At 42.4% G+C, this 16,828-nt stretch overlaps 1 protein-coding gene across 1 annotated transcript in view; it reads left to right on the plus strand.

Annotated features, from left to right (window-relative positions):
- The first annotated feature begins 240 nt into the window (after positions 1 to 240).
- The window catches only part of FAM184B (family with sequence similarity 184 member B), a 123,026-nt gene continuing 106,438 nt past the window's right edge, over positions 241 to 16,828 (plus strand). Inside the window, exon 1 of the mRNA XM_007187611.3 lies at positions 241 to 399. Coding sequence (XP_007187673.2) covers positions 253 to 399 — 147 coding nt within the window. The 5' untranslated portion in view covers positions 241 to 252. The remainder of the gene's footprint in view (positions 400 to 16,828) is intronic.

Consider the following 16,828-nt stretch of genomic DNA (forward strand, 5'->3'; position numbering starts at 1 on the left):
GCAGGGTGCGGATGCCCGCAGAGCCAGCAAGCGAGCGAGGGCGGGAGGAGGAAGGGTGGGCGCGCGGGCGGCGGGGTGGCGGACACCCGGTGGAAGCAGGAGCCACGCGGTGGCGCGGGCGGCGGGACTGCAGTGCCACCTCTCCCAAGAAAGCCCACACACTCACACGCCCGCGCGCGCAAGCACCTGCACACCGTGGGCATCGAGAAGCCGAGCCATCGTAAGGCTTTGAGTGCCGGACGCGTTTCAGCGATGGCTTCTGCCCTCAACAGCAAAATTCACGCGCCCGGGACTTGCCCGGGCTCCAAAGCCGATGCCGGAGGTGGCGCCGGCTGGAGAATGGACTGTGATCCCGAGATGCACGTGAAAATGTGCAAGAAGATCGCCCAGCTCACCAAGGTAACGTGAGGCGCTGCAGGCCGGCCAGCTGCGCGTCCGGGGCGCCCCGGGCCGGGGAGGGAGTGCGGACGCGCCCGAGGGAGGCCCAGGCAGAATCCGAGCTGAAACTTTGCCTCGGAGGCCAACCCGGGAGGGAAGCGGTCCTAAATCTTGGTGACCTTCTGGAGGCACCATCCTAAAGCAGCTGAGAGAAAGGATCCTTGCCAAGGAAACTCCTACAGCCTCCGCGCTGAGCAGGTGGTCTGTGCTCCCAGGGTGGGAATGTGAATCGAGTTGAATAAGTGCTGTGGTGTGTGTGTGTGTGTTTCCCTGTGGGCTCTGCTCAAGTGATAGTGCCTGGAATGTTGTGATTTCATTCATCGCCGTACTTTACAGGCGGGGAGGAGGTCATGTGGGCTATTTAAACATTTGATTCATTTGTTGAGTGCCAGTAGCTTGCGTGTCACCGTAGTAAACCTGGAAGGCAGCCCAGGGGACTTACTATCTAACTGGGTACAGAGCATAAATGGGGAAGTGAACGATTCACCATTTAATTACTGGATTACAAAGGACCTCGGGAGGTCAGCCCCCCCATCTCCCTACCTCATCCCAGGGCCCTGATTGAACCTCCAGGGACTGTAGTGTCTTCCTTATGAAGACCAGCAAGAAGATGACACCCTGTCCTTTGTTAGCCCCCTGCAGCTTCCCAATTAGGAGCTCCTTGTGGTAGGTTCCCCTCCTGTGCCTGGTGTGTAGATGGAAAACAACATCCCTCTCTGTCTTTTATACAAGGTCCCGAGTGCCTGAATTTAGCTAGTTGCCTTGGGGTTGCCTTGGGGTTTCCTTTCGATCTCATAATAATTACTCCTGATAACATGCCTGCTAGTGGAACTTCCGGTCCAGGTTCTGTGTGTGGGACATACTCTCTTCCCCAACTATCTTCCTCCTACTTCCCACACCCACTTTTTTGTGGGATCACAGGCATTTTCCTCCCTGACTATTTTGCCAGAAGGAAGAGAGCACAGAGACCTGGAATTGGACACTAGCTGCCTTCTCCTATCCCTCCCATTAACTTCTCCACATTTTTTGCAAATGAGCCTGTATCCAAACAGTGATCTCTTTAGTCAAGGATGGAAAGGGGGGAATGGAGATACTCCTTGTAGGCCTTGGCATGTGCTGCTTGGCACCACTGATCTAATCTGGAGTCATCCAAATAGTGACATCGACCCAAAAAAAGTATTGATTTGAGGCGCTGGGCACAGTATAAGGCATCTTCATCTTCAAAGAACCTAAAATAGTTTTGGAGAAACAAGGTTGCAGAGAAACCTAAAAGACCCTGCTCTATAATCAGTTGCTAAATTGGATGTTTCAAGTTGTGAGTGCTATAGAAGTAGAAACAAAGGATAAGTCATTATGGGTAGGAACATTTAGGAGAGACTTTATGGAAGAGATGAACCCTGAACTCAGTTTGAATTTATGGAGTGCCTACTGTGTGTCAAGCGCTGTGCTTTATCGATGGCATAAAACTGAGTAAGATAGGAACCCTGCCCTTGTGATGAGACAAATGCATAAACAGATCATTTCAATATAATGTGGTAATGGTAGTCATTCCGCCCATTAATATTGATATTTTGGCACAATTATTATGTGCCAAGCACTGAAGGATACAGCAGTGAAGAAAGCAGCCATGATCCCTAGTGCATAGTAGGCAGTGTTTCTCAAAGTATATTCTGCATTAGAAATCACAGTTGATTCTTATTATGTAGAGCCTCTCTTTACCATTTTTCATGCTAATTGTTTAAATTAGACATTTTTAATATTGATATTGATATGCCACCTTTCTTTTGGCTACCTTTTGTATGTGATATTTTCCATCTCTTTATATTTAATCTTTCTGTAAGTTTTATTTTAGTTGTATCTCTGATAGGTGAATTTAATCCATGTGCGTTTACTGTGATAACTAACATATTGGGACTTATTCTTCCATCATATTTTGTGTTTTTCATTTACCATCCTGGATTAGTTAAATGATCTATATTCCCTCATTTTCCACTGCTGGTTTGAGGGCTTCTGGCATTATTCCTATTCTTCTCAGCCTTGTCTTTTATTTTTCCACATACATATTTAACTATAGTTTTTCTAACAAAGTTATCACATAATTCTTTCTTCCTACAAAAGAGCTTTGCATACTTTACCCATTTAATAGCCCTCCCCTTTCCCTTCTTGTCATTGTTGTCTAGAGTTTTTTACCTTTTAAAATTTACAATCGTTTTTATACTTGAGTTCTTTAAATTTACTGACATTTTACCAATTCTTCTACTCCCTATTTTTTTCTTCAATCCATAGCCTTCTCTTTTGGTTCACTTTTCTTCTAGCTGAAGTTCATCATTTAATAGTTCTTTCCGTAGGGGTCTTGGTGGGGTAAGAAATTCTTTGTACATTTGGAAATGTCTGTATTTTGCCCTCACTGTTGGTTGGTCATTTATTTGGGTATAAAATTCTAGTGATGGGACTTCCCTGGTGGTGCAGTGGTTAAGAATCTGCCTGCCAGTGCAGGGGACATGGGTTCAATCCCTGGTCCGGGAAGATCCCCCCACATGCTGTGGAGCAACTAAGCCCGTGCGCCTCAACTACTGAGCCTGCACTCTAGAGACTGCGCATGCCACAACTACTGAAGCCCACACACCCAGAGCCCGTGCTCTGCAAGAGAAGCCACCGCAATGAGAAGCACATGCACCCCAATGAAGAGTAGCCCCCGCTTGCTGCAACTAGAGAAAGCCCACGCACAGCAACGAAGACCCAACACACTCAAAAATGAATAAATAAAATAAATAAATTAAAAAAAATTCTAGTGAACAGCTATTTTCCCATAGCACAGTGTTGATAGCGTTCTATTGTCTTCAGGTACTAATTACTGCTGGTAAAAATCCTACTGCCAATCAAATTTTCATTCCTTTGTAGATAATCTGCCTTTTCTATTGGTAGCATTTGTGTATGTGTATTTTTTTTAATTAATTAATTTATTTATTTTTGCTGTGTTGGGTCTTCGTTTCTGTGCGAGGGCCTTCTCCAGTTGCGGCGAGCGGGGGCCCCTCCCCACCGCGGCGCGTGGGCCTCTCACCATCGCGGCCTCTGTTGTTGCGGAGCACAGGCTCCAGACGCGCAGGCTCAGCAGCCGTGGCTCACGGGCCCACCCGCTCCGCGGCATGCGGGATCCTCCCAGACCAGGGCTCGAACCCGTGTCCCCTGCATTGGCAGGCAGACTCTCAACCACTGCGCCACCAGGGAAGCCCCTGTGTATGTGTATTTTGATGTTTAGCAGTTTCATTAGAACTCTTTAGTTGGTAGTGAATGTACTTTCTATTGAAGGCTCAGGTGCTCCCTTTAATTCTGGAAAATTATCAATGATTTTGTGTTCAGATATTGTTTCTCTGTCATTGCCTCCATTCAGTTTTCTGCAACTGCCATTAGCTGAGTTAAGGAAGCCTCTCCATCCATATCCTAAAATGTTATTAAAAATCTTTTTGTCTCTATTGTACCCTGGTGAATTCCTTAATCCTGTCTTCCTATTTCCCAATCCTCTAAATAATATGTCCAATCCAGAGTTTTTCCCATCTATTAAGTTTTATTTATTTTTAAAATTTATTTATTTATTTATTTATTTATGTCTGTGTTGGGTCTTCATTGCTGCACGCGGGCTTTCTCTAGTTCTGGAGAACTGGGGCTACTCTCTGTTGCGGTGTGCAGGCTTCTCATTGTGGTGGCTTCTCTTGTTGCAGAGCATGGGCTCTAGGCGAACAGGCTTCATTAGTTGTGGCACACAGGCTCAGTAGTTGTGGCTCGCGGGCTCTAGAGCGCAGGCTCAGTAGTTGTGGTGCATGGGCTTAGTTGCTCTGTGGCATGTCTTCCCGGACCAGGGATCGAACCTTTGTCCTCTGCATTGGCAGGCAGATTCTTAACCACTGTGCCACCAGGGAAGCCCCATCTATTAAGTTTTAGAATTACATTTTTCATTTCTAAGATTGCTGTTCTTGCTTCCTTTCTGTCTGATTTGGATAACTTCTTAATTTTTATAGCTTTATTGAAGTATAATTTACATACCATAAAATCCATCTAAACATACAATTCACCATCTTTTAGTAAATTTACAGAGTTGTTGCATCATAACCATAATCCAGTTTTAGGACATTTCTATCACCATCCTTTGTATCCATTTGTAGTCAGTCCCTGTTCCTACCCCAGTGCCAGGCAACCACTGATCTACTTTCTGTCTTCATAAATTTATCCTTTCCAGATATTTCATATCAGTGAAATGATACAACATGTATTTCCATCTGGCTTTTTTCACTTAGTTGCTAAATCTCAGCATCAAGTTTTTGAGGTTCATCAATGGTTGTAGCATATGTCATTCATTCATTCCCTTTTATTACTCAGTAGTATCCCATTGTATGGATACACCATTTTCTGATGATCATATTCGCCAGTTAATAGGCATTTGGACTGTTTCCACTCTGGGGCTATTATGAATCACGCTGCTACAAACATTACATTCCTGCGCACACATTTTTGTTACTCTTGGGTAAATACCTAGGAATGGGATTGTTGGGTTGTACAGTAAATTTATGTTTGACTTTCTAAGAAACTGCCAAATGACTTTCCGAAGTGACCGTGCCATCTTACATTTTCCAGCCTACTTTTCCAGGAGGATCAAGTACCACCCCAGGCACCCAGTTCTCAAATACAGTGAAGTGCACTTCTCCCTTTCCTCCTCTGTGCACTCACTTCCCTCGGATATTTCCTCTCCTGAAATGACTTCATCTCTATAAGTTGAATCCTACTTATCTTTTAAGTCTCACTTCCCACAAGAAAAATCTTTGAAAAAAATCTCACTTTTGTAATTAATCATGTATTCATTAATCACTAACTGTATATTCGTTATTTCTTTCTTATTAATCTGTTTTTCCAGAAGTTTGTACAATGCCTGGCACATAGTAGACCCTCAGTAATCTTGTTAAATTTAAAGTTTCCGCCTACGGATTTGGTTAATATTTCTTTCATCATGCTTATCCATCTGATATTATAGTTGATTTGTATATAGTATGTCCCTTAAGATAATAAGCTCCTTAATTTATTCACAATCCTTTGCATCTGGTAAACACTCATTATGTGTTTTTTTTTTTTTTTTTTGGCTGTGTTTGGCTGTGTAGCCCCTATAAGGGCTACGGTGGAATCAAGTGCCTATTTGTGTTCTTTGCAAAGCCTTTGACATACTTACTCATCCTCTGTGTGCACAGCAGTTCTGCATGGCAAGGAGACGAGCACCATCTCTAATTGAGAGAATTAATATCTGAGACCCAAGAAAGGGTCAGTATTCTTGCCTGATGTCACATTAGGATGTAGTGACAGAACCAGGGCATCCAGAACCCAGTGTTAGGTGTGTGTGTGTGAGGGTGATGCTTCTTCCCTGGTCATCCTTGTGTTTCCATAACCTCTCTCAATCATCTTTAGTGCTCTTTCCCAGGCGAGGGGAAATGTAGATCTAATCAGCGAGGCTGAGGGCCGGAGGTGGGTCTGCAGAGCTCTTTCCTTTTTCTCCCTTGTTTCTCATGGAGTGATCTGCCCATAGAAGCACACATTCTGCTCTGTCAGCCGTGCCGTCGATTTTACAGGGGTAGGTGCAGTTCTGGGAGGAAGAAATGCCCTGGCTCAGTATTGTGACTAGGTGGGTAAATATCAGGAATGCAGCCTGCCCGTGGGTATGTCACATTCTTTAATATTATATCGGTAATGTGTTATTTTGGTCTCAAAACAGCCTCACTCCTTGGTCTTGTATTTCAATTAGTTCGTTGGAGAAGAAGGATTTTGTTTATTGGCCTTTCCTAAAGACCCACCACACAGATCTTAGGATGAATTCCGTTTTGAGGAATTTGGTAAAGTGTTATAGTATAAACGAATTCTGTCATTGGGAGAGCATCCTCGCCTGAGAGCAGGGGACCTTTGAGTTGCAGTGTCGTACTTATTTGTAGATCCTTCCTTCCTTCCTTCTGTGGGAGGTTCCGGAGGTCAGAGTCACCACTCCCAGCACAGTAGCATGACCAGACCAAGCGAACTGTGTCTCCCCACGTTCCAGAACCTTACTGAGGTCTCTGGAGACACATTAGCGGGGACAGTCATATTGGATGTTGAGGGGAGATAGTGGATTGTTTAGGGATGGGGTAGGGGGAATGCTGTTATGGAGAATAGACCCTGAGTATAAAATCAGAAATATTAAGGAAAAGAATGATAATTTCTACTCCAGGATATCTTTTAAATGAATTTAAACTTGATTTATCTCTAGAGGGGTGCTTCTTACTCTTATTTACACTAATAAATATAAAAGAAAATTAAATGTGAATAAAAATGAGGTCACCTGGAGAGCTAACAATTTGGGAGTTACTCTTGGAACGCTCTTACTCCTGATCCCTGCATGGCTGGTATCAGCTAAAATACTATCTCTTCAGAGAGACTTTTCTGACTTTCCAGTCCAAAGGGGCCAACCTGCTTTATGTGTAATTGAGAAAAATAGTCCTTTCTTCCCTGGTGATTTGTTGTGAGGGTTCACTAACTTAAGGAATGTAAGTGGAGCATCTCACCCGGCGGAGAGACTATTGTAAGCCTGATAGATGTTGGTTTCCCTTCCCTTGCTGAGCTAGAAGAATTGCAGAGGGACAGGACCACTGCCCAGTTGTCAAAACCGGCAACTAGGAACAAAGCCAGGCCTTCTCTGGACTGAGAGGCCAGGGCAGTGTCCCAGGCAGTAGGAGTGACGCTGACTGCCACACGAGTCCTCAGCAGGAGGCTGCCACTTGAGCCCTGTGTTTTCATGGCTTGAAGTTGTGGAAGTTTTATTGCACCCACTGACTCCCTTAGTTTCTCTGAAAATACCCTCCTGCCTGCAGGAGCTTGTGTAGGGACAGATGTTTAAATGGTTCCATACCAGTTTGCTTTAGGATTCTAGATTTGAAAACTGCAGATCTGTTTTAACAGGCTCTCTCTATTGGAATCTTTTAATTAAGCAAAGTGACTCATAGGGTGTACAGACAGCTATCTCACAGAAATCTTTTTGCCATAAAACAGGATGAAGTACACCTTAAATTGGGTGTCTTTGAACCCTACTAAGATGCCTCTACTTTTGCGTAACCATTCTGAGCTCTGCACTTCCCCCCGGCCTTGCTCCAATCCTTTCTCCACACAGCAGCCAGAGTGATACTAAAATTGAATCATGCCCTCCTACACTGCTGCAGAATGTTGCAGCTGCTTTGGAAAACAGTCTGGCGATTCCTCAAGTAATTAACAGAGAGTTATCATATGAGCCAGAAATTCCATGCCTAGGTATAAACCCAAGAGAAATTAACTTGTACACAGTATTCAGAGCAACATTATTCATAATAGCCAAAAAAACAGAAATAAATGAAATGTCCATCAACCGAAGACTGGATAAATAAAATATGGTACAAAGTACAATGGGGGTAGTGACTGAGGGATGCAAGGTTTCTTTTTGAGTCATGAGAATATTCTTCAGTTGACTCTAGTGATAGTTACACAACTCTGTGAATTGAATTGTACAGTTTAAATGGGTGAATTGTATGGTCTCAAGAATTATATCTCAGTTAAGCTGTTAACATTAAAATAAACGAAAACAAACTGAATTTTCTCCTGTTTAAATCCAGTTCTGAAGCAAGTCCTGATGACTTTACCCCATAAACGCAACGAGTCAGTCCACCTCGCTTCTGCATTTCCGCCTCCGCCCTAGTCCAAGCCGCCTTCCCCTCCAGTCCCCAGCCCCTGCTGCGGCCTCCTCGTGGTCTGCCCTTGCCCCCGCTCACAGCGGCAAGAATTATCTTATACAGTATAAACCAGAGCATGCCATTCTTCCGTTTAGAACCCACAAATGGCTCCTCGTTTCACTTGGAATAAAATCGGTTCACCTAAAGTAAATTCTTTAATGTGGTCACTCAGGGTGGCTGCAGTCTACTTCTCAGCGTCATCTCCTTGGCCGCACTGGCCTTCTTTCAGGCTTTCAGATGCGCCAGGCCGGTGCCACCTGGAGCCTTTGTCCTCGCGGTTTCTTCAGCCTGCTCCTGGCTTGGTTCAGATGTCTCTTCAGGGAGGGCCTCCTTGCTCACCTAGACCGTAAGATTTCCTCAGCTGCATCTGCTGTTTCCATCGTTTTCCTCTGTTAATCTACTTATGGCCTTCTTTTCCCCACTAAGGAAGTTCCTTGAGGGCAGAAATTTCTGTCTGCTCTGTTCTCTCCTATACCCCCTGGTGCCTAGAACAGTGCCTGGTTAGTGATCGGTGCCCCGCAAGTGTTCGTTGATGGACTAAATGAACAAAAAACTCTTCCTGGACCTCCCGCAGCTCCTAGGATAAAATAGCACATTTCAAACACAGCCTAGGTACAGTCGTCTTATGGGAGAGTGGGAAGGCTCCTTTCTCAAGGCCAGAACTCAGGAGGTGCTAGCATCTAATTTCTAGTTTTCCGAGCACAGTGGAGAACTGGCATATCTGACAAATAAGTGGACATCCCCCATGCCCTCCCAGGCCAACATCTGACTTAGTCACTCCCAGCACCTGACCACAGACACAGGGTTGGACCAAACTTGCTGCCTCCATATGGTCGGATCCACGTTCCTTCAGAACACTAGAATTATGAGGTGAAATAAAAACAACGGTGACCAATCATACACAGAAACCACAACCATTTTAGAAAAATCAAGAATACAGAGAAGCAAAAAGAAAAAGATTTTAAAGTATCCCCAAAGCCATAATAACTACAGTGATATAATAACTAATACCATTTTTTGCAGAGCCTACTATCTGATGTCTCATACAAATATAGACATGTAATTTTTAAAAAGAGAGTTATATCACACATAACTATTGTGTTACCTGGGTTTTTTTCCCCTTCGCGGTAAATCTAGAACCCTTCAACACAATTTGTAATTGTTGTATCAATAGTCCCTTGCATAAATGTTGCATAATTTAACTTCTTTCATTTATGACACACTTACTGAGTGCCTTTTATGTGCCAGGTAAAATCCCTTATCTCATGGACCTTACAGAGAGAAGTAGAAAGAAGCTCTCAAATACAATAGAAGCCCTCCTATTCAATGTCATGTGAACATTTTGAATAATTGAAAATGAAAACTATAAAAGAAAAAAACCTAACACTTAATTTTTTAACGTAAAACAGGTGTCAGCACTGAGTTCCAATGGGCAGGTGCAAACAGTTGTTAATTAAGGAAGGGAGGGGATGCAAGACAAAGGAGGAACAGTCAAGAGAAACAATAGTGCAGCCTTGGGGCAGGGTCCTGGTTCCCATCAAGGGATACACACAACAATATCTTTGAGCTGTTTTGTAGAAACTGAAACCTCCACAAGGTGGGAGAAGTTAACTGTGTGCTGCCCACAAGCAAGTAGACCCAAGACTTGTTGGAACCAGAAGGTTGATGATATTGACTCCCACTTACCTCACCACCAACCAATCAGAAGAATGTCCACCAGCTGATCATGCCCTCTTTGAACCATTACTATAAAACTTCTCACTGTACCCTCCAGGTCGGGACACACAGTTCTGAGGGCATTAGCCTGCTGTGGCCCCTTTTGCCTGGCAAAGCAATAAAACTATTCTTTTCTACTTCACCCAAAATAAAAAAAAAGAGGGTCAGCAAACCATGTCCCAGGCCAAATCAGTCCGCTGCCCATTTCTATATGGCTTGCGAGTCAAGGATGATTTTTACAGTTTGAGAAAAAATACAAAATAAGAACAATATTTGGTGACACATGAAAAGTACATGAAATTCAAATTTAGTGTCCAAAATAAAGTTTTATTGGGACGCAGCCATGCATATTCACTTAGACATCGTCTCGGGTAGCTTTTGTGCTAAAATGGCAGATTTGAATCATTGTGACAGAGACTGAGTAAAGCCTAAAATAATTACTGCCTGGCCCTTTACAGAAAAAAAGTGTGAGGATCTCTAATTAAAACATGTGGGTGAACACTCATTCACTAATCATTTCATGTGAGGCTCAGTTTCAATTCTTTGGGACGGCCTGCTGATTGACATTTACCTTATTTGTCTTGTATAAACTACAGCTATAGTTAGAGTGACCTTTTAATTTATCATCCAAACTGAGACACTTCTGAGAATGAAAGGGGGCATTAAACCAGAAAGTGCGCTGAAACAACAGGTGTAAACAGGGACTGTCCTGGCCTGACCGGATGTAGGGTCACCCTGCCCATAATGCATATGTACTTTTTACCATTTGGGCGTCTTTAAAGTGGAGAATGAGAATCTAAATTACACGTGGAACAATGTGAGTTCAGAATCCCTCTAAACCTTTAAAACTTTTCACTTCTCTGTCACAGCTAATTGAATACCACGTTTTTTCTTTTTTTCTCTAGCAACTTACCTTTATTGAGTCTTTTCAAAGCATTCAGTCCAGTTTTCATTGGAACAACAACGTACTCTTTACATTCGTATATAACTGACCTAGTGTGGTGTTAAATCACATAATTATAATAGAAAATAAACGGGCACAGACAAGTGACAATTAGTGTGAGAAGTGCGGTGGCTTTCCAGAGGAAGGATGAAGGGTATTAAGTTATCCACATGTTTGCTGAATGGAGACTGGTTAAAAGAGCTTCTACTGTTTTTATACAAAAATAAATACAATTTTGATATGCTACCAAGTAGGAAGTACGAAAACATTGAACAACCTGAGGGATCAAGAAAGGTTCCCTGAGATACGTAGGGACTATTATTGGTAGACTTTTGGTTGATTCCAGTTTCTCATTGTTATAATCAGTACTGTGATGGACATTCTTGAGACTCTATCCTTGCATTCTTGCTAGATTATTTCCTTGAGACAGATTTCTATGAGCAAAACTCACCTTTGTTACAGGTAGATTCCCATAAAGAATATCAGGAAAATTGGAAGAAAGCGACCTGGAAAATATTTATCTATTAGTTAAAAACAATCTAATAGGGAGTTCCCTGGTGGTCTAGTGGTTAGGATTCGGCGCTTTCACTGCCGTGGCCTGGGTTCAATCCCTGGTCAGGGAAATGAGATCCCACAAGCTGTGCAGTGCGGACAAAAAGAGAAATCTAATGGACAAGATGTACGGAGGCCCTTACTTGTTAACTACAAAGCTTGCCATTTTAAAAGGCACTTACTACAACTCTCTTCTCCTATAATCCGAACACTGGAACAGTTCCATGGCAGCAACACTCATACTTACAGAGACAATGGTGTAATTACTTTCAAACTGTAGTGGCATAATAACAGGCCCAGGCTGTCAGCTCACATTATGACTGTTTAATGGACCTATTTGAAGTTACTTACTATATTCTGAGCCTCCAGGGTAAAAGGATACACCTGGAAAATGCTCCCAGGTTGCTCAAGGCATTAGAGAAACAAGCAGCTCTCTCACGGCTCAGGGGCCCAGCAGAACCAATAAACACACCAGCAATTCTCCCCGATCTCACGAGGAAGCCTTTCTCTTAGCCGTGGAACCTTCAGAATATGAAACAGAAAGAACTGCTTGTGAATCTTTGATGTTGTCATCAGGAATAATGTTCCCAGCCTGCTGAGGCAGAAAAATTTTCCTGGAAAGATATGCCCCTGCCTGCTGAATCCTGACCAGCTAGCATATAGCGTTACCCCTTGAACTTCAGGCTCTCGTTTTGTTAAAATGCAAACCCAAGAGATTATTCAGTCTTTTACAGCTTTGTGCTAATTGTGTACTTGGCACTTGCTGTCTTCTCTTGATAGTAGCCGTGGTAGACCAAAAAATAGCCCTGCAATAGATACCATCCCTGGAACCTGCGAATGCTACTTTATTTGGAAAAAGGGTCTCTGAAGATTAAGCATGTTGAGATAAGATCGTCTTGTATTATCTGGGTGGGCCCTAAATCCAATGACAAGTGTCCTTTGAAGAGAAAGGCAGAGGGAGGTTTGAGACAGAAGAGGAGAAGACACGGAAGAGGTGAAAACCACGTGAAAATGGAGGTAGGGGTTGGGGTTTTGCAGCCACAGGCCAAGGAACACCTGGAGCCACCAAAAGCCGGAAGTGGCAGGAGGGAGTGTGGCCTGCATTCACCTTGATTTTGAACTTCTGACCTCCAGGACTGATAGAATGAAGCTCTGTTTAAAAAAAGAAATAGGTTTCAGGTGTACAGCATTATAATAATTCAACATCTGTGTACACTACCAAGTGATCACAGCACAAGTGTAGTTGCCATCCATTGCCATACAGTTGACCCCCTTCACCCTTTCACCTGCCCCCAACCCTCTTCCCCCTGGTAGCCACTAATCTGTTCCCTGTGCCTATGAGTTTGCTTTTGTTTTATTTTATTTTTGTTTTTTTAGATTCCACATGTGAGTGAAACCATACAGTATTTGTTTTTCTTCATCTGACTTATTTCATTTAACATAATACCTTCAAGGTCCATCCATGTTTTCCCAAGTGGCAGGATTTCATTCTTTTTTATGGCTGAATAGTATTCCAGTGTGTGTGTGTGTGTGTGTGTGTGTGTGTGTGTGTGTGTGTGTGTGTGTATCCATCTTCTTTATCCATTCATTCATTTATGGACACTTAGGTTGTTTCTGTATCTTGCCTATTGTAAACAATGCTGCAGTGAACATCGGGGTGCATATATCTTTTCAGATTAATGTTTTCATGTTCTTCAGGTAAATACCCAGAAGTGGAATAGCTGGGTCATATGGTAGTTCTGTTCTTAATTTTTTGAGGAATCTCATACTGTTTACCACAGTGGCTGCACCAGTTTACAGTCCCACCAACAGTGGGTTCCCTTTTCTCCACATCCTCACCAATATTTTTTTCTTGTCTATTCAATAATAGCCATTCTAACAGGTGTGAGATGATATCTCATTGTGATTTTGATTTGCATTTCCCTAGTAATTAGTGATGTTGAACATCTTTCCATGTGCCTGTTGGCTACCTGTATGTCTTTGGGAAAATGTCTATTCAGAGCCTCTGCTCATTTTTAAAATCAGGTTGTTTGTCTTTCTGTTGTTGAGTTGTATGAGTTCTTTATGTATTTTGGATATTAATCCCGTATCAGATATATGATTTGCAATTATCTACTCCCATTCAGTAGGTTGCCTTTTCATTTTGATGTTGGTTTCCTTTGCTGTGCAGAAGCTCTTTAGTTTGATGTAGTTCCATTTGCTTATTTTTGCTTTTGTTTCCCTTGCCTTTAGAGTCACATCCACAAAAACATCGCTAAGGTCCATGTTAATGATGTTATTGCCTATGTTTTCTTCTAGGAATTTTATGGTTTCAGGTCTTACATTCAAGGCTTTAATCTATTTTGACTTAATTTTTGTGTATGGTGTAAGATAGTATCTAGTTTCATTCTTTTGCATGTGGCTGTCCAGTTTCCCCAACACCATTTATTGAAGAGACTGTCCTTCTCAACTATGTGTTCTTAGCTCCTTTGTTGTAAATTAATTGTCTATATATCTCTGGATTTATTTATGGGCTCTCAATTCTGTTCCATTGATCTGTATGTCTGTTTTTGTGACAGTACCATATGTTTTGATTACTATAGCTTTGTAGTATAGTTTGAAATCAGGGAGTGTGATACCTCCAGCTTGGTTCTTCTTTCTCAAGTTTGTTTTGCTATTTGGGATCTTTTGTGCTTCCATACAAATTTTAGAATTATTTGTTGTAGTTCTGTGCAATATGCCATTGGAATTTTGACAGGGATTGCATTGAATCTGTAGTTTGCTTTGGATAGACTGGACATTTTAACAATGTTAATTCTTTCAATCCATGAACATGGAATATCTTTCCATTTATTTGTCATCTTCAATTTCTTTTGTCAATGTCTTATAGTTTTCAGTGTACAAGTCTTTCACCTCTGTGGTTAAATTTATCCCTAGGTATTTTATTCTCTTTGATACAATTGTGAATGGGATCATTTTCTTAATTTCTGCTTCTGTTAGTTCATTATTAGTGTACAGAAAGGCTATATATTTCTATATATTGACTTTGTATCCTGTGACTATATTGAATTCATTTATTAGTTCTAACAGTTTTTTGATGGAGTCTTTAGGGTTTTCTATATGTAATATCGTGTCATCTGCAAATAATGACAGTTTTTTTCCTCCCTTTCTTATTTGGATGCCTTTTATTCCTTTTTCTTGCCTAATTGCTAATGGCTATGTTGAATAAAAGTGGCAAAAGTGGGCGTCCTTGTCTTGTTCCTGATCGCAGAGGAAAAACTGAAAGCTTTTCACCATTGATAAAGTTCTGTTGGTTTAAACCACAAGTTTGTAGTGACTTGTTACAGCAGCCATGGGAATTGGGTCCATTGGCTAACTTTCACAATATCCTCTTCATCATTACCAAAGGCTTCTTCCTTCTCAGACCCTGCTGAGGTTCTTGCCTCTGATAATTGTCAGAATCAACTAGTGAGCATTTTTAACAAAAATTGAGACCAGTGCATTAAAACCTTTGAGTGGGGCTCAGGCAGTTATGCATTTTAAAAGCTCCACTGGTGACTGTGACTTTAGCCTGACTCTGAAATCACTGCAACGGGTCCTTGGCCTTTGGTCTATATAATATGTCCAGGTCTGTTGCCTGGCCCTGGACTTGCTTTGTCTGGTAGCAGAGAGACTGTGTGTTTGTGTTATTTCTTCTGCTTCTCTAGGAGCTCTTTAGGCCAGTGCTGTTCAAATGTTAGTATTAAACACAAATGGCTAGGCCCACCTGCAGCATTTCTTGTTCAGTTGATCATGGGTGAGGCCTGAGAATTTGCATTTCAAACAAGCTCAGGTGATGTTGTGGACTACAGTTTGAGAAAGCCTTTAGGATCATCAGGGCTCTCTCTTTTGCCTTCCTCATATTTGAACTTCCAGAAGCTTCTAGCATAGTGTCCTGCTCTCAATAATATTAATAATATGAGCTGAATTACTTAGAACTGTGAAACCCTTGATGACAAGGACCTTGCCTTATACCTTTTAAATATATCTTTAGCACCTCCATTAATGCCAGGACACAGGGGGTGACAGTAGGAGACATATTAAAGGGTGGGTGCACCAGCAAAACTCCCATCTATAAGGGATGCTAATGCATCTCTGGGTGCCATCACATCACAGGAAATGCAGAAGGATGCCAAAATGGCAAAAAAAAAACCCTTAAGAGAGGTATTGTGCATGCCTCAGTGGCTGTTTCCAGTTTAGGCGTGACTTGGAAGAGGTTGTGAAATAATGAGGAGTACAGTAAAATGCTTTGTGAAGGAGGACACCACTGGTTAACCTCAAGACTTCAGTTTTGCTGAGTAAATGTGCAGGTTTGGGGCCAGAGCTGAATTGCTCCAGACAGTAAAAGAAAGATTAATCTCCCCTCAGCAGTTCTGCTCCATCCTTTTCCTCATGTTGCATTCAGTCTCTTAAATAGGCATTGACCAATTGCAGGTTTGAAGGAATGATAGATGTTAGCCTGCTAGTTTACCCACGTGTCTTGGTCTAGCTTTGCAGTCTGCTGATGATTTTGTTATGATTAGGATTACAGAAGCATTTGTGGGTAGAGTAAGGATCATGCAGATAGGATGTGGTGGGTGGGTTGCATGAAGAGTGATAGCTTCATATTTTGAAGCAAAGTTTATTTAGATTATAGTTTTGGTTAAGCCAAACCAATTTCAAGGAAGTGAAAAAGAACCTGTTACTGGTTTTCATCTGTTTTCTTCCCAGGGTGCTCTGCCCAGGGTGCTCTGCCCTTGAGAAGCATACCCCTTAAACATCTGCTTTTCCTTGCACTTGCAAGCTCATTAATGGCCGTTTCCCAGAGAGAGACCCAGAAATAGCCAATTCCATTAAAAGGCTTATCATTAAGTACAATACAGCTCTTTATGTGGGAGGATGGCCTCTGAATAAGAGTCCATTAGGGCTGTGGGCTGGAAAAATGGGTCAGCTTTCTTTTAAGGGAGAAATTAATTCAGTAAGCAAGAGCCAGAAATACTGTGACATTCATCCTGAACAGCTTTTCCTCTTCACGCTGCCAAAGTGCGTCTGTCCAGACCTGCTATTCCTGTCCTCAGGCCCCTGGAGCAGGGCCCATTTGTCCTGAGGAAGACTATCGAATTGTATGGTGACAGCCTAAATAAACATGTGCAAGGAGATCAGAACTGAGTATAGGGGGTGTATGTGTGTGTGTGTGTGTGTGTGTGTGTGTGCATGTGAGCACACGCACCCTGAATATAATCTAAACCAAGAAAACAAAAGTTAATCAGTAACTTGTTCGCTGACCTCTTTCCCCTTTGCTAGGTCCTAATGTCAGTTCCATGAGAGGTGGCTCATAGCCAAGTCCATGTGGTGCTGTCCCCAGAGAAGAGCTGATAAAAAGAAGCTTGTTTCCAGTATAGGAGGCAAGTGCTTG

This window comes from Balaenoptera acutorostrata, chromosome 5, assembly GCF_949987535.1.
Source record: "Balaenoptera acutorostrata chromosome 5, mBalAcu1.1, whole genome shotgun sequence".
NCBI classification, from domain to species: Eukaryota; Metazoa; Chordata; class Mammalia; order Artiodactyla; family Balaenopteridae; genus Balaenoptera; species Balaenoptera acutorostrata.